Source organism: Oncorhynchus kisutch, linkage group LG20 (assembly GCF_002021735.2).
Source record: "Oncorhynchus kisutch isolate 150728-3 linkage group LG20, Okis_V2, whole genome shotgun sequence".
Lineage (NCBI taxonomy): Eukaryota > Metazoa > Chordata > Actinopteri > Salmoniformes > Salmonidae > Oncorhynchus > Oncorhynchus kisutch.
This window is the reverse complement of record NC_034193.2, coordinates 34,145,770-34,165,079: the sequence shown is the minus strand read 5'-3', so window position 1 is coordinate 34,165,079 and position 19,310 is coordinate 34,145,770. Positions and strand designations below refer to the sequence as shown.

The 19,310-nt window shown below is 40.5% G+C and overlaps 1 protein-coding gene across 1 annotated transcript; it reads left to right on the top strand.

Moving 5' to 3' along the window:
* The first annotated feature begins 413 nt into the window (after positions 1–413).
* LOC116355358 (zinc finger protein 271-like) lies at positions 414–5,198 on the top strand. Its single transcript, XM_031798773.1, has 2 exons — positions 414–1,065; positions 4,234–5,198. The coding sequence occupies exons 1-2, from the start codon at positions 657–659 to the stop codon at positions 4,707–4,709; spliced, it is 885 nt and encodes a 294-aa protein (XP_031654633.1). The 5' UTR covers positions 414–656; the 3' UTR covers positions 4,710–5,198.
* Positions 5,199–19,310: the final 14,112 nt, after the last annotated feature.

Here is a 19,310-nt window from a genome sequence, read left to right as displayed (position 1 = left end):
TCCTAGCAGAGAGGTTACCAGATTTTGGGCTAAAATATCCTGGTAGTGGGTAAAGTTTATTTATTTTATACAGGTATTTTTCCTCATCTTTATCAAGGGTATCAATAACTAGGTGCTTATTTTGATATCTAGTTATTTGACTGAATCAGAAATACAGATGTGGAGTAGATGTAGAGTTTGTTTTAAATTCTCATAAAAACTCTGAACTAATCAAACAACACTTGTTGCTCTTTGTACGTGTTGAAATAATATGCATATTTAATGGAGAGGAAAAAAACGTTTCCCTAAACTGCTTTATAATATTATAAATTATTGAAGGAAAAAAAACAGTTTTCCACCCTCAATTGCGTTTCCTCCTCCAGACAGCAGATGGCGATATGTGTTTTTCAGGCGATGTTTCTACTGTGACGTTTAATCTAGTGGAACGCTTCTTCAACAACTGCAGCCACCTCCGTAGCTCGCTGGACAACGAAGTCGGAACATTCAAGTTCTTTAGACAATTTCGTGGTTTATTTGCCACTATGCTTTAAACATACGTATGGGTAAACAACTAGCTACCTCATTTAATTTAATATTTACGTTATAAGTCTAGCTAGCTGGCTGGTTAAGTTAGCACTAGTCTAGTCGCTAATGCTAACAAGCTATTATCCCCGACCATGAGTTCACTAAGCTACTCTCCTCCTGTTAAAGAAGAGGATGTCTGCTGGACGGAGAAGGAAGCTCTCGTCAAGGAGGAGGAGGAAGAGAAGGATGTTACAATACAAAAACAAGTAGAGGCTGAGGCTGTTACAGTGAAAGAAGAAGTGAAAGCCGTTACAGTGAAAGAAGAGGAAGACTCGTTCAGAGTGAAAGAGGAGGAGGATGTTACATTAAAAGAAGAGGAGGAAGAGAAAGAGGAGGATGTTACAGTAAAAGAAGAGGAGGAAGAGAAGGACGCCTTCAGAGTGAAAGAGGAGGAGGAAGGTGCCGTTTTGGGAGTGGAGGATGAAGAGGGGGAGATTACTGTCACATTGGAGGAGGACGAAGAAGAGAAGACTGGAGAACTGATTAACACCAGTAAATACAGTGAGTACTATCTAATAAAACAGGGACATTGATCTGATTAACACCAGTAAATACAGTGAGTACTATCTTATAAAACAGGGACATTGATCTGATTAACACCAGTAAATACAGTGAGTACTATCTTAATAGGGGCACAAACTCTGCTGTTGTTGAACTAATGTGTGATTTTTAAAAGAGCATTCTACACTTGAATATGTTTTTGTACTGTCTGAATTGTTCATGACGTCCTCCAGTGATTTGAACTTTTCCTGTTGAAAAGTGATATATAAATACAGTAAAGTATAAACACACTAAAGGGAAACAAATAAATGTTTTGAGCAAAATAGTTTTTTTTTTAGACAACTGGAAACTAGAAGGAGTGAGTGATGTCATAGTAAGGCCTTAAAGGAGTTGGCTTGATGGGAAGTCGTGATGTCATCCAATAGGTGACTGATCTTCATGTGAATATTCATTATTATTTTTATTAATCCTTCCCTTTCTGTCAAGTTGGTTGTTGATCATTGCTAGAAAGCCATTTTCTAGTCTTGCTATAGACTTTCAAGACAAGTTAAGTCCAAACTGTAACTTCGCCACTCAGGAACATTCAATGTCATCTTGGTAAGCTCCTCCAGTGTAGATTTGGCCTTGCAGTTTAGATTGTTTTTGTTTTCCTACAGTTTTTTGTATTCAGATCTCTGAAATGTACTCTACCTACGTAACATTTAGTGTCTCCTTAAATTACGCTGGGAAAACAGTTTTCATGGGCACAGAAATCCTGAATAATTTCAGATTTTGCACTACTCAATGGTTCTAACCGAGAGTCACCTTAACTTGATTGACAACACCCAAATGGATACTGTCATTAACGTGGTTCTATAAGAATTAGACATTCTTAATACTGTAGCTATTTTGTTACAGTCACATGTTTAACTATCGTCAAGTGAATCAGGAAATCATTTTCTGACTGACAGTGAAATGACAAACGTCACGACATGCAACAACAACCAAAGTGCTTCTTCATTCATTACTCTGGTAAAGACAGTTATGCCGTGCTCCATGTTGGATCCAACATCCCTAACAAATTGATGTTTATAATGTGTTATTGTCTGCTTGATTTACTGTGGGGTCTCGTTTGTCGGTTTGGACACAGAGATACTTTCCTCATAATGTGTAGAGAACTGTTCCTTGATGGATAGGCTATTGTACAACACACAGAGCTATTTTCCTTTATTCAGGACATTTAGAATGACAACACATTACAGAGTAGCCTAGTGGGATTATTAACAAAATTATCTGGTGACCAGGTTGTGAAATATCATGAAAAAGACATTGTTGTTTCACCTGAAATATTAAATGATTTATAGTCAGAGGTCTATGTTGTTGTTAGGTGAAGTTATGGGTCCAACAGTAGGTCTGTGTTGTTGTTAGGTGAAGTTATGGGTCCTACAGTAGGTCTGTATTATTGCTAGGTAAAGTTATGGGTCCTACAGTAGGTCTATGTTAGGTGAAGTTATGGGTCGTAAAGTAGGTCTCTGTTATTGTTAGGTGACGTTATGGGTCCTACAGTAGGTCTGTATTATTGCTAGGTAAAGTTATGGGTCCTACAGTAGGTCTATGTTGTTGTTAGCTGAAGTTATGGGTCCTACAGTAGGTCTATGTTGTTGTTAGGTGAAGTTATGGGTCCTACAGTAAGTCTATGGCAGGTATTCCCAAACTGGAGTATGCCGTCAGGGGTACTCCAAGTAATAATGTGATTCACAATTTTTTTTTTATGTGCAAATAATACATTTTCTTCACATTTTCAAACAGTCAATTTATATTTTCCAACGGGGCTTTACATTTTGGTGAGTTTTTTTTTCTCACGCGAGTAGCCTCGTTTCATTGCCAAAAATACAATTAAACCATCTAGTGTTCAGCAAAAATAGGAACACAATGTCAAATACAGGTAGCTTAGTCAAATAATTAACTTCCAATCACATTAACCGTTACTCTCTCGCGGGAATTCCACTAATATATGTAGCCAAACGTAGCTGCTGCTCATGTTGGTATCTGTACTGATTGCGCAGGGAGACATAGTAGAGTGGTACCGCACGTGCAAGCAGTTGCTCCCGATGCCACTTGGGTACACTGCAGCATCTACCAACAGCCTCTTGCTGCCAAGGGAATGACTGACAGCTTGGAAAATGTTTTGGACACTACAGTGAAAATGGTTAACTTTGTTAAAGCAAGGCCCCTGAACTCTCGTGTATTTTCTGCACTATGCAATGATATGGGCAGCAACCATGTAACGCTTTTACAACATACAGAAGTGCGCTGGTTATCAAGGGGCAAAGTATTTTTAAACTGAGAGACGAGCTTAACGTTTTCTTTACTGACCATAATTTTCACTTGTCTGACCGCTTGCATGATGACGAGTTTCTCACATGACTACTATGTTCAATGTGCGGGACAAAATTGAGGCTATGATTTAAGAAGTAGGAGCTGTTCTCAGTCTGCATTACCAAGGACAACACACATGTCTTTCCATCACTGTATGATTTTTTGTGTGCAAATGAACTCAAGCTTACGGACAATGTCAAATGTGATGTAGCGAAGCACCTGAGTTGGGTGCGCAATTACACAGGTACTTTCCCGAAACGGATGACACAAACAACTGTTATCCCTTTCATGCCCTGCCTCCAGTCCACTTACCGATATCTTAACAAGAGAACCTCATCGAAATTGCAACAAGCGGTTCTGTGAAAATGTTATTTAATCAGAAGGATTGGGCTGCGCTCAGAGTATCCTGCTTTGGCAACCTATGTGAGAGTGGATTCTCGGCCCTCACTAGCATGAAACTAAATACAGGCACAGACTGTGTGTGGAAAATTATTTAAGACAGAGACTCTCCAATACAACCCAACATTGCAGAGTTATGTGCATCCTTTCAAGCACACCCTTCTCATTAACCTGTGGTGAGTTATTCACAATTTTCAATGAACAAAGGTTTTATTTGTAAGATGGCATAAAGAGCAAAATTATGGATTTATATTATTATTTGTGCCCTGGTCCTCTGTCAACTGTCAAATAATATAACAGATGTCAATTGTTGTACAACTTCATGGGTACGCTACCTTTTACCTCAAATAAACAGTGGATTTCTGCTGTTGTGGGCCTTTAATCATCTGTCTGACTTTGTCATTCACACAGGAGAGAGACATGACTATCGTGGATCCTCTGGGGAGCCTCAACAACATCATGAAGCTGACGAGGCAGAGAAGACTCTCTCCCGATCAGAACTCCTCAAGAAACACCAGCAGAAACCCACAGGGAAGAAATCTATCTACTGCTCTGACTGTGGGAAACATTGCAAATCTTCATCAAAACTTAAAATACACCAGCGAGTACACACAGGAGAGAAACCTTATAGTTGTGATCAGTGTGGCAGGAGTTTTACTAAGTCAAACAACCTGGTATCACACCAGAGAACACACACAGGAGAGCAGCCATATAGTTGTAAGCAATGTGGGAGAAGTTTTTCTCAGTCAAACAGCCTGGATAGACACCAAAGAACACACACAGGAGAGAAGCCTTATAGCTGTGATCAATGTGGGAAGAGTTTTACTCGGTCAAGCTCCCTGAAATTACACCAGAAACTACACACAAGAGAGCAGTCATATAGCTGAGAGCAATGTGACAAGAGATACTCTCATTCAAGTGGTCTGATTGAACATCAGAAAATACATGCAGGAGATCCACAGAGTGTGGAATGATCTCCAACACCAGACCTGGGTAGTAGAACACAGATTGTGGAATGATCTCCAACACCAGACCTGGGTAGTAGAACACAGAGTGTAGAATGACGAACACCAGACCTATATACATCAAATCACATTTTATTTGTCACATACACTTGTTTAGCAGATGTTATTGCGGGTGTAGCAAAATGCTTGTGTTTCTAGCTCCAACAGTCCAGCAATATCTAACAAGTAATATCTAACAATACACACAATCTAAAGAATGGAATTAAGAATATATAAATATTTGGACGAGTGATGTCAGAGCGGCATAGACTAAGATACAGTAGAATAGGATAGAATACCGTATGTACATATGAGATGAGTAATGCCAGATGTGTAAACCTTATTAAAGTGACTAGTGTTCCATTCCTTAAAGTGGCCAATGATTTCAAGTCTGTGTATGTAGGCAGCAGCCTCTCTGTGTTATTGACGGCTATTTAACATTCTGATGGCCTTGAGATTGAAAAACAGCTTCTGTCTCTCGGGCCCATCTTTAGTAGACCTGTACTGACCTCGCCTTCTGGATTATAGCGGGGTGAACAGGCAGTAGCTCAGGTAATAACAAAGAACAAATGTGTGTGCCTGAGGGGAAATGAACTTTTATACAGCCAAAAGGGGTGAGAAATTACACCAATATCAGTGGACAATTTGCACTAATGTAAATTAACATAGATGATGGAACATATTCCCCTTTGCTGACTTGATGAACCACTAAGGGGACATAAATATTTACTATCTAAACCATGTGTGACCTCTCACCTCTTTGGCTGTAGAAGTGTTCTTCCTAACCAGTACCTCAACAGCTCTCTGACTGAGCTCCACCCTCACTCGGTCTTTAGAGGAGAGGAGGGATGGAAGGATGAATGGATCAGTCAGTCAATAAAGGGTAGAGCTGCTGTCTGACAAAATCACTATTTTAGTAGTTCATTAAAGTGAATTAGGCTTTATAACTGATGAATACCAACTATCAATCACTTAGATCATGTATTTTCAGGTAGAGATACATCCTTGGGATGTCCTTAGCCCTTTGAAGTTGACATTTAAAATCATTAGGTAGGGTTTAAGGTTAGGGTTTAGGGTAGGGATGTCCTAAGGATCCCGGATAGCATTGACCATTGTGCATTATTCTGTCTCTTACATAGCAGGTGTAAAATAAACAGACAAGACAAGTAGACACACAGTGCATTATGGTCATTGTAGTTTTAAAAATAGCATCTAATTATGCCAATCTCTATGTGGGGTTGTTAGAGAAGAATGTGATTGTCAGCCCTAACAATCCATTCTAGCACCTCATCAGGCTCTGTAAAAGGCTACATTTTCATCAATACAAGCAGTGAACATCTGAAATTCACCCTCACCTTTGATGAACATGAAACAAGTTATCTGGTTTTTGATTAAGAGGGAGGGGTGTGGCTTTAGCACAGACCTATACAGGAAGCCGACTGACAGCAATTCCCTGTTACGCCGAGACAGCTTCCACCCTACACCCCTAAAAGAGATCCTCCCCATCAGCCAATACAGTTGCATACACAGGATTTGTAGTACACAGAGTGACTATGACAAACAAGCCGACTGTATGGATGAGTGTTTCAGATAGCGGGGTTATTCAGAGGAATGTCTGGATGAGTGTTTCAGACAGCGGTGTTACCCAGAGGAATGGCTGGATGAGTGTTTCAGACAGCGAGGTTACCCAGAGGAACGGCTGGATGAGTGTTTCAGACAGCGGGGTTACTCAGAGGAATGTCTGGATGAGTGTTTCAGACAGCAGCGTTACCCAGAGGAATGGCTGGATGAGTGTTTCAGACAGCGGGGTTACCCAGAGGAATGACTGGATGAGTGTTTCAGACAGCGGTGTTACTCAGAGGAATGGCTGGATGAGTGTTTCAGACAGCAGGGTTACCCAGAGGAATGGCTGCATGACGCAAGGGATCGTTAAAAAATACAGTGGTGGAAAAAAGTACCCAACTGTCATACTTGAGTAAAGAAAACATTTAAAATGTCATTTTAATTTTGTAAATTTAAAACAAAAACAAAACTGTTTGTACTTGTAGGTAACCAAATCGTGACTACAACTAAGTTACTAAGTCTTTAACCACACTGTGTTACACTGGGGAGTAAAAACTCATGCTTCCTACACTTTACCTTGTTGTCTGAAAATAAAATGTACATTTTCCTCAACTGCGTCCAGTCAGCAGTTGGACTAGATGCCGCTTAGGCCCGCTATGACTCCGTCAAGAATTCTGCAGAGCAAGTGTGTATGAAGGTCTGGTTATTAAATGGGTACATAGTACAATAGTAATATCCTCTAAACCCCTCTGGTGATGAACTTTGCTGCCCTGTTTCCAGTTGTCCACATTTCTGGGAGAACCTCTTCAAGTAAGTAAGTAAATAGATTTTGAAAATGTAAAAAACAACAACGATGTATTATTAGCTAACTAGCTCCAGTGCAGGCTAACTCAAATGAGCTATCTAGTTGGCTATCTAACTAACTTCAAATACTGTATAGATAGATAGGTAGCAGGTGATATTTAATTAACTTAGCTAACTTCATATTAGCTATCTTGTTGTATTTATCACTGTAAAAAACAAACTCCAAATGCATTTGTAGGTAGCTAGCTAACAGCCATGGAGGAGGGTGAAAGGATAGCAGACCCAACTGTCAGTGAGATAGGAGGCTATTCTGGAAAGGGCAGGTACTTTTGTGTTGTTCCTGTCCCTAGAAGTGAGGACGGAGATAATAGTAACATAATATTCAGTGTGGTGTAATTTGACTATAATGAAGTGTTTCTTGTGAGGTTTTCTGTCCTCAGATAAAGAGCTCTATGAAAGCCAGTCTAAATATGAAGAGGTCCCAATGAAGAGCAGTGGTTCTCAGTCCTGGGGACTCAGAGGCACATTGAGGGTTTTTGCCTTAGCACTGCACAGCTGATTCAAATGATCAACTCATCATCAAGCTTCAAGTGGTATTTATGTATTCATTTGTGATGCCATTCTTGATATGATCCTGTTATTGTCACATGCTACACATGCACATATGTGTACCCATGCATCTATCAATACAATGTTATCATATTTGTTATCAGGGATATTATACTTCAGTAATCCACAATGACCTGGTGATGTAACAGTCTAATATTTACAATGTTTTCCATATTCCTACAGATACCTTGTAACTGGAGATTTCTTCAAAACAATTTCCTACAGTTAATGTAGGGCACTGTAAGGTTGGGTGACCAGGGTCATCTGGGACTGCCTCCTGAAGCAATTCAGGTGTGTGAAGGCTACCTGTGTCCTGCGCAACTTCATGAGGATGGACACGAGGACCAGGAGGGGATCTGCAGCTCGCCGTTGTGTCCCAGAGGAGAAGTCTGCTGCTCTGCAGGATGTTTCAAGGATGGGGTTCAACAACGCAGCAAAAGAGGCATTCCGTGTGCAGGAGATCTTCACCTCCTACTTCTTCAAAGAGGGTGCTGTTCCCTGGCAACACCTTCGACTACACTATGCACAACCAAAGGCTCGTTTAAGAGCCATTCACATTGCAATAAGAGTATTCTTCCATTTACTTAGCTATGTCAACTGCAGTTATTCAATTCACAGTTTCTCTCCCTTTGATTTCTACTTCTCATGTGAGGGTGCTGTTTAGGTAAATGTGTGATGTCTGGGCAAAAAAACAAAACATGTACAACAATTAGACACCCTATAACCAACACCTACACACTCATGTATCAATCTGATTGATGGATTGTGGTGTGCAGTAAGCCGGTTCAGGTGTATAACTGTGGCTTCTTCCACCTTCAAAGAATAGGCAAGAGGGCCAACCGTGGAGAATAGTAAGACACTTCATTATTTCTATAACTACGCTATATTGTTTGTCCGTTCATGTTTTTCAGCATAAAGTACTCTGCAGCCACTTAGTGTGGTGTGGACACCAGGTGAGGCCACACACAGATTCCTGTTGAACACTGTCACTTTAACTACCTTGTTTTCTCAATAACAGCCTCTCTCCTTCACTTCATCCCCCTTCTCCCTAAATCCTCTAGGTTATATCAGCTGTGTCGGTGAACCCCTCCTGGATCTGATCTGGCTACATCGATAATCCTGGTATTGGATATGATTGAAAAATAATCTCAAAGACATTCATACCTGAACAGCACCTTTATTTACCAAGGTAGAGTACATGATCAGTGAATATATTAAATGTACAGGCTACAATGTGGGGATCTCATGCATGGTAATAACTACATGTATATAGGACTTGCATCCTTGGTACAACATATTATATTCTACTCAATCCATAGGCTTCATGAATGTCATTCAGGCTGTTTTGAAGTTGATACAACTGTCTATGATAGCTGAGGTTCATAGCTAGGTTCTTAACTAATATGTATACCAAACGTTTGGGTCCATACACAGATCGGCTAGATAGCTAGCTACACCTCTATACAGTACACTACAGGTATTTTAATCATCCACTGCACAATAAGCAAGAACATAGCTAGCTACGTTATTTAATCTATCTGCATGGCAAATATCACCAAGGCAAGCTTACAACACTGTACATTCAATTTGCAGTAAATTCTTCAGCTAGCTAGATTCTATACATCCACTGTTTCACAAAATGACAGCCAGGTTTTCTTGTTGCTTCAGGAGTCCCTCAAACAACCAGAATGACAATTTCATAGTCATGTCACGACACCCATAAAGCTAGCTAATGTTAGCTTGTCAGCTAGCTGGCTAAATCCCGATTTTCGCAAATGAACTTAAAAAAAAAAAGCATAATCGTTTGTCTCTACATTAACTAACATTCCTGTCAACTGTACATGTTTTTTTGCATGATTCGTTATGACATTATAATCCCTTACATTTGCTTCCATCCTATTATTTATGTCCGCCATCTTTGATGCAGTTCAGTTCTGTGTAGGGGTACCCCTTCTCTCCTAGTATTTCTGTCAGCCATCTTTGCTGAAGAAAGTCCAACAGTCACTAGTGCAGCAGCAGCCTCCCCCGGTCCTAGTGCCGGCCAAGTAAGAAGTTTAAGATGCGATGGAACAGTTCACGAAAAAAAATAATTACAGAAAAAAATATATTGACTGATATTGATTTATTTAGGGGGGCTTTTTAATATTTTAGGACTAGCGTCGTCTCTGATTCCTACACTTTTTGTCTGAACATTACAATATACATTTTACTCAACTGCGTTACCCACTCCAGTCAGCAGTTCGTCAGACACCAACAACAGTTCGTCAGACACCTCGGACACCAGACACCTAGCTTGCTAGACAAAATAGCCGAACCAATAAAGCTCTTTAGACGCTTTCGTGTATATTAGCCACTGTGTTTAAAACCCACCTCTGTCGTCTAGTTAGTTATCCGATTTAATTTCATATTTACGGTGTTGTTATTAGTCAGCCAGCGGGCTGGTTAAGTTAGCATTAACATCCCCGACCATGCGGTCACTTAGCTACTCTCCTCCTGAAAAAAAGAAGAGGAGGTCTGCTGGACGGAGAAAGAAGTTCTCGTGAAAGAGGAGGAGGAAGAGGAGGCTGTTACATTACAAAAACAAGTAGAGGGTGATACTGTTACAGTGAAAGAAGAGGAAGACGCATTGAGAGTGAAAGAGGAGGATGTTACTGTATAAGAAGAGGTGGATGCTGTTGTTGAAGTTAAAGTGGAGGAGGTGGAGATGACTGTCACATCGAAAAAGGAGGAGGAAACTGGATATCGGCACGGTTTCCCAAACGCATCTTAAGGCATCCAATGGTTCTAACAGGCCCTGATTAACACCCTGGTTAACAGCTGATTAACACTCTTTTTTTTACTCTGTTTAGAAACGATGTATCACCTCAACATGATTAAAACTATAATGTTGATATCATGGACGGTCAGTCCTTGTATCCATAGGTCTGTCTGTATGAATTTGAGACCAGTTACATTTCTCCAGCCCCATCATCATTTTATTACCAAAACAGTGGTGGAATTACAGCTTTGTTAGTATTTCAACTGCAGATTGGTTGATTGATTTTTTAAAGCGACAACCTAGTATTTAAACAGAAACAAATTGGCTGCCCAGACACTTGGGGCTGGAGAAATGTAACCAATCTCAAATTCATAGAGAAAGCTATTGTAGCAACCTTAACCCAAAACCAAGGGACCACGTCAAGAAGTTTAGAGATCTTGGTGTAACAGTTATAAGGTGTTGGCTTGACAGTCGCTGGACCCAGGTTTGAGTTCAGCTCAGGGCTACCCCCTGAATTCACTACACTATGAATACAAGGACTGGCCATCCATGATGTCATAATGATTGTTTAACCAGGTTTCTAGGCTATATAGTATATTCTAGAATTGCCAGTGAAGATTTCCTGTGGAGGTAATTAAACATTTGAATGAGGCTGTAACTTAACAAAATGTGGAAAAAGGGAAGGGGTCTGAACTTTCTGAATGCCCTTGAAGTTTTATTACATTTTCTCAAATGTAACCTTTATTTAACTAGGCAGGGCAGTTCAGAACAAATTCTTATTTACGATGATGGCCGACACCAGCCAAAACCGAACGACGCCAGGCCAATTGTGCGCCTCCCTATCGGACTCCCAATCACGGCCGGTTGGGATACAGCCTGGATTCGAACCAGGGTCTTAGCAGTGCCTTAGACCGTTGCACCACTCGGGAGCCCCAAAATCATGTTCTAGTGCTGTCCCCAACTAAAATAAATCTTGGCCAACCAAGAGTCTTCTGTTGTTTCTACCAATCAGTTGGTTGAACATTTTTGCAGTGTATTTTTCCATATATAGACACACATTGCGCTGTAATATTCAGAATACATTGTGAAAAACTAAAATCGATATTGGTAAATAGTGGTTTCCTCATTAGCATGGAGGAGTTTCTACAACCAAATTGCATGGCCTATATTGGAGACCAAAAGTCATCTGGCACACTGTTTAGAGTTTCAACAACATGAATATCTTATTTCTAGCCTACAATCATCGATGTTACTACTAATGTGAAAACAAGACTAAATGACTATTCTTGCTCATTTTAAGACAATTGTCAAATAATTTTAACATTCATTACAGATTTTAAATTGTTGTACAACATCATGGCAGGTGATGCTGTTGGCATCACCTTTTACAGTGGATTTCCGCTGTTGTGGGCTTTAACCATCTATCTGACTTTGTTGCTCACACAGGAGAGAGACGGGACTATCGTGGAGCCTCAACAAAATCATGATGCTAACAAGGCAGAAAACAGTCTCTCCAGATCAAAACACCCCAAGAAACAGCTGCAGAGACCCACAAGGAAGAGAACTCACCCCTGCTCTGACTGTGGAAAGAGTTTTGTTTCTTCAGGATGTTTAAAATCACACCAGAGAACACACACAGGAGAGAAACCTTATAGCTGTGATCAATGTGGGAAGAGATATGTTACATCTAGCGGTCTGACTAAACACCAGAGAACGCACACAGGAGAGATCTTATAGCTGTATTCAATGTGGGAAGAGTTTTACTCAGTCATTCAGCCTGATATTACACCAGAGGACACACACAGGAGAGAAATCTTATATCTGTGCGCAATGCGGGAAGAGATTCGCCTCAGCAGACATTAAAGTTCACCAGAAAATCCACAGAGAGACCTTTTTGCTGCTCTGACTGTGGAACGAGTTTTGTTCGCTCAGGACAATTAAAATACCAGAGAACACACACAGTAGAGAAACCTTCTAGCTGTAATCAATGTGAGAAGAGTTTTACTCAGTCAGGCAACCTGGTATCACACCAGAGAAGACACACAGGAAATAAACCTTTTAGCTGTGAGGAATGTGGAAAGCGTTTTACTACATCTAACCATCTTATTGTACACCAGAGAACACACACGAGAGAAATCTCATAACTGTGATCAATGTGACAAGAGATACTCTGATCAAACATCAGAAAATACATGGAGGAGTTGTTTCATGATATAAATGAAATTATGTCACAATGTAGAATGTTTTAACATTGTAGAAGGAGTATTTTAAATGATGTCACAATGTAGAACCCTAAACGTTTGTCGCCTGTTCTATTGATTTCAGCATGATATGGATATTAGCCTCGGGGGGGAAAATCCAGGCTCTGAATTGGAAGAGTACTATTTATGTGATTTAACAAAAAGTGACTAACAAAAAATAGTTGTTACACTTACCACATTGGTGACCCACTTGAATCAAAATGCAACACTTCAAAATGTAGCTAGCTGTTTTTTACAAATTCCTTGTGGTTTTTGCTGTGTTGGTTTTAACAGGATGTGCAACCTGATTTCCCCCCAAATCGATATCAGTGATTTATTGCTACTTGTGCAGTTTTTAAGGTGCTTGTTAAAAAAAATACAAGTAATATGATTTCTGTGGCAGAAGTTTGTGTGTATATTAATTTTGTATTATTCCGTGCCTCACCATTAAGTAAATTATTGTCAATACATATTAACAAAGGGGTGTACATTTGGTTTTGATACTTCATATTTACAATTTAAATATACCCTTCAAGCTGCATACTGGACCCTATTCCAACTAAACTACTGAATGAGCTGCTTCCTTTGCTTGGCCCTCCTATGTTGAACATAATAAACAGCTCTCGCCACCGGATGTGTACCAAACTCACAAAAAATGGTAGTATAAAGCCTCTCTTGAAAAGGCCAAACCTTGACCCAGAAAATATAAAAATCTATCAGCCTATATCGAATCTTCCATTCCTCTCAAAAGATTTAGAAAAAGCTATTGCGCAGCAACTCACTGCCTTCCTGAAGACAAACAATGTATACGAAATGCTTCAGTCTGGTTTTAGACCCCATCATAGCACTGAGACTGCACTTAAGGTTGGAAATGACCTTTTAATGTCATCAGACCGAGGCTCTGCATCTGTCCTCGTGCTCCTAGACCTTAGTGCTGCTTTTGATACCATCGATCACCACATTCTTTTGGAGAGATTGGAAACCCAAATTGGTCTACACGGACAAGTTCTGGCCTGGTTTAGATCTTATCTGTCAGAAAGATATCAGTTTGTCTCTGTGAATGGTTTGTCCTCTGACAAATCAACTGTACATTTCGGTGTTCCTCAAGGTTCCGTTTTAGGACCACTATTGTTTTCACTATATATTTTACCTCTTGGGGATGTCATTCGAAAACATAATGTTAACTGGATGACACACAGCTGTACATTTCAAGGAAACATGGTGAAGCCCCAAAATTGCCCTCACGAGAAGCCTGTGTTTCAGACATAAGGAAGTAGATGGCTGAAAACGTTCTACTTTTAAACTAGGACAAAACAGAGGTGCTTGTTCTAGGTCCCAAGAAAAAAAGAGATCTTCTGTTGAATCTGACAATTAATCTTGATGGTTGTACAGTCGTCTCAAATAAAACTGTGAAGGACCTCGACATTACTCTGGAACCTGATCTCTCTTTTGACGAACATATCAAGACTGTTTCAAGGACAGCTTTTTTCCATCTACGTAACATTGCAAACAATCAGAAACTTTCTGTCCAAAAATTATGCAGAAAAATTTATCCATGCTTTTGTTACTTCTAGATTAGACTACTGCAATGCTCTACGTTCCCGGATACCTGGATAAAGCACTAATTAAACTTCAGTTGGTGCTAAATACGGCTTGCTAGAATCCTGACTAGAACCCAAAAATTTGATCATATTACTCCAGTGCTAGCCATCCTTTCAGGATTTTACTGCTAACCTACAAAGCATTACATGGGCTTGCTCCTAACTATCTTTCTGATTTGGTCCTGCCGTACATACCTACACGTACACTACGGTCACAAGACCTAATTGTCCCTAGAATTGCTAAGCAAACAGCTGGAGGCCGGGCTTTCTCCTATATAGCTAAATTTTTATGGAATAGTCTGCCTACCCATGTGAGAGACGCAGACTCGGTCTCAACCTTTAAGTCTTTACTGAAGACTCATCTCTTCAGTGGGTCATATGATTGAGTGTAGTCTGGCCCAGGAGTGTGAAGATGAACGGAAAGGCTCTGGAGCAATGAACCGCCCTTGCTGTCTCTGCCTGGCCGGTTCCCCTATCTCCACTGGGATTCTCTGCCTCTAACCCTATTACAGGGGCTGAGTCACTGGCTTACTGGTGTTCTTTCATGCTGTCCCTAGAAGGGGTGCTTCACTTGAGTGGGTTGAGTCACTGATGTGATCTTCCTGTCTGGGTTGGCGCCCCCACTTGGGTTGTGCCGTGGCGGAGATCTTTGTGGGCTATACTCGGCCTTGTCTCAGGACGGTAAGTTGGTGGTTGAAGATATCCCTCTAGTGGTGTGGGGCTGTGCTTTGGCAAAGTGGGTGGGGTTATATCCTTCCTGTTTGGCCCTGTCCGGGGGTGTCCTCGGATGGGGCCACAGTGTCTCCTGACCCCTCCTGTCTCAGCCTCCAGTATTTATGCTGCAGTAGTTTATGTGTTGTGGGGCTAGGGTCAGTTGGTTATATCTGGAGTACTTCTCCTGTCTTATGCGGTGTCCTGTGTGAATTTAAGTATGCTCTCTCTAATTCTCTCTCTCCCTCGAAGGACCTTGAGCCCTAGGACCATGCCTCAGGACTACCTGGCATGATGACTCCTTGCTGTCCCCAGTCCACCTGGCCGTGCTGCTGCTCCAGTTTCAACTGTTCTGCCTGCGGCTATGGAATCCTGACCTGTTCACCGGACGTGCTACCTGTCCCAGACCTTCTGTTTTTAACTCTCTAGAGACAGCAGGAGTGGTAGAGATACTCTTAATGATCGGCTTTGAAAAGCCAACTGACATTTACTCCTGAGGTGCTGACTTGCTGCACCCTCGACAACTACTGTGATTATTATTATTTGACCATGCTGGTCATTTATGAACATTTGAACATATTGGCCATTTTCTGTTATAATCTCCACCCGGCACAGTCAGAAGAGCCTGGCCACCCCTCATAGCCTGGTTCCTCTCTAGGTTTCTTCCTAGATTTTGGCCCTTCTAGGGAGCTTTTCCTAGCCACCGTGATTCTACACCTGCATTGCTTGCTGTTTGGGGTTTTAGGCTGGGTTTCTGTGCAGAACTTTGAGATATCAGCTGATGTACGAAGGGCTTTATAAATACATTTGATTTGAATTTATGTAACATTTATTAATTATTTGTGCAACCAACTGACAATTTTTGGGTATAATTATATTGACGTTGTTGCCCTTCTTTTAGAATATCAGTGTTCATTCTCAGATGTGCCAACCCAAATGTACTAGAAGAGTTCTAGAAGCTAGTGAGTTTTAGGAAGACAAGAGTTCTAGAAGCTAGTGAGTTTTAGGAAGACGAGAGTTCTAGAAGCTAGTGAGTTTTAGGAAGGCAAGAGTTCTCGAAGCTAGTGAGTTTTAGGAAGACGAGAGTTCTAGAAGCTTGTGAGTTTTAGGAAGACGAGAGTTCTAGAAGCTAGTGAGTTTTAGGAAGACGAGAGTTCTAGAAGCTTGTGGGTTTTAGGAAGACGAGAGTTCTAGAAGCTAGTGAGTTTTAGGAAGACGAGAGTTCTAGAAGCTCGTGAGTTTTAGGAAGACGAGAGTTCTAGAAGCTAGTGAGTTTTAGGAAGACGAGAGTTCTCGAAGCTAGTGAGTTTTAGGAAGACGAGAGTTCTAGAAGCTAGTGAGTTTTAGGAAGACGAGAGTTCTAGAAGCTAGTGAGTTTTAGGAAGACGAGAGTTCTAGAAGCTAGTGAGTTTTAGGAAGGCAAGAGTTCTCGAAGCTAGTGAGTTTTAGGAAGACGAGAGTTCTAGAAGCTTGTGAGTTTTAGGAAGACGAGAGTTCTAGAAGCTAGTGAGTTTTAGGAAGACGAGAGTTCTAGAAGCTTGTGGGTTTTAGGAAGACGAGAGTTCTAGAAGCTAGTGAGTTTTAGGAAGACGAGAGTTCTAGAAGCTCGTGAGTTTTAGGAAGTCGAGAGTTCTAGAAGCTAGTGAGTTTTAGGAAGACGAGAGTTCTCGAAGCTAGTGAGTTTTAGGAAGACGAGAGTTCTAGAAGCTAGTGAGTTTTAGGAAGACGAGAGTTCTAGAAGCTAGTGAGTTTTAGGAAGACGAGAGTTCTAGAAGCTCGTGAGTTTTAGGAAGACGAGAGTTCTAGAAGCTAGTGAGTTTTAGGAAGACGAGAGTTCTAGAAGCTCGTGAGTTTTAGGAAGATGAGACTTCTAGAAGTTAGTGAGTTTTAGGATTCTATAGAAAGAAAAAGGAGAAAAAAAGGATTGTATATTTTTATATTTTAGAAATGTGTTTCTAGAAACCATGTTTCTATTGGTGAAGGTGAAGCTTTGTAGTTGATTATAATGTGAAATGGAAGTTGTTTTCTGTTGGTGGTGAGCATTCTCCTAATAAGGGGGAAGGCGTTTTGGGTTTTCCATTTATGTTTTGAGGATGGACGTATAGCGGTACAAATAAAGCTTGATTTGATTTCAACAAATGAACCCAAAGACCAAATCAACAGACTCTTGGTCCCTCTTAGTATGAAAATCAGTATTATCCCATGTGAAAGGATTCAACTACTGCAAACTGAAACAAACAAATGGATCAAACAGATCAACCCCACTTTTCCAGCCTGCTGAAGGCGTGGTGGAGTGGTAAACACCACCCCCGGCTCTACCAGGGGCTTGAGGTGGTCTTCCACAGCTCTGCTTATGTCATGTTCTGTGGCCTTGCCGTTCCAGTTCTTGACTGCCCCTGCAACACAGAAAGAAACACATTTAGTCATATTATGTAAAACTCTCAAAGTAATGGATATGGAGCATCTATGGCCTCAGTTACACCTATCACCTAAATGTGACTTCTGTCATCCAATCACTCTAAGCATTAGGTTCAGAACAACCAGGGTGGGCCTTTGACATAGTCAGGCCACCAAATATGCATAAGCAATGTAAAGAGATGTGGGGAAAAGTACAATGCACACAAATTACCTTCATAATATCAAAGAACAAATGTGTGTGCCTGAGAAGAAATTAACTTTAATACAGCAAAAAGGGGTGAGAAATTACACCAATATCAGTGGACAATTTGCACTAATGTAAATTAACATAGATGATGGAACATATTCCCTTTTGCTGATGTGATGAACCGCTAAGGGGACATAAATATTTGCCATCTAAACCATGTGTGACCTCTCACCTCTCTTGCTGTAGAAGTGTTCTTCCTAACCAGTCCCTCAACAGCTCTCTGACTGAGCTCCACCCTCACTGGGTCTTCAGAGGAGAGGAAGACTGAGGAGGGATAGAAGGATGAATGGATCAGTCCGTCAATAAAGTTTAGAGCTGCTGTCTATGCTGTCTGACAAAATCATTATTTTAGTAGTTCATTAAAGTAATTAAGGCTTAATGACTGCTGAATACCAACTATCAATCACTTAGATCATGTATTTTCAGGTAGAGATATATCCTTGGGATGTCCCTAGCCCGTTGAAGTTGACATTTAAAATGGTTAAGGTTAGGGTTTAGGGTAGGGATGGCCCAAGTATCCCAGATAGCATTGACCATTGTGCATTCTTCTGTCTCTTTTACATAGCAGGTGATGGGTTCTGACTTCTGAAATTAAAACGATCAAATATCCTTATTATGTGAAATTGAATGAAACAATAATGTATGTTGATGCTAAATTGCAATCCAATATTCCATGATGTTTCTATATGATAACAATAGCGTTAACATGCCATGTACTCTTTTTAACAGTTTCACTAATTAACATTGACCGTCGGCGTTGTATGAGCTACAGTACAGTACCGATATCTATCTAGATAACGTTATGTCCTAACTAGGCACAACTAGGTTTGGATTATTTCCCTGAACTATATTCTTTCTCATATATTGTATATCGTTTCCATAAAGCCAACATGGCTTTACACGCATTAACGTAAGTTTCCAATCCAGAGCAGTTCTCACTTTTGTATTAATGAACTAGCTAACGTTAACTAACTAACTAACGAACTAACTAACTAAGGACGGTGACCTGTCCAGACGAGATGTTACAACGAACAGAATCGTCAATGGAGGTCTTCCTCTTTATGTAGCCTGCTACAGCAAGCAATACTATTAAATCAAAAGGGGGCATAACGTTACATGTACAATTCTATCCCATTTTGGAAACGTTACATGGACAATACTATCCCATTTTGGAAGCGTTACATGGATGCCCCCTTGTGGAGGGAAATTAATATCTTAGATGGTAGCTGTAGATGGAATTCAAATGCATAATGGTATTAATACAGTGTCTCGGCTACCTCTTTTGTATAAATGCCCTTCAGAATCCAAACACAGTATTGCCACGCAGCAAAATGTTGTGTATAATCTTTCAAGTCAGCCTGAGAAAATATTGAACAATTTGTGTACAAAAATATCTTGAAATGTGATATTAGGCCTGTATGGAAGTACTGTTACTGTGTGGCAGTACTGTTTTTCTATTTTACAATGTCGATGCCATTTATCTTTCAATATATATTTAATATACACTGCTCAAAAAAATAAAGGGAACACTGA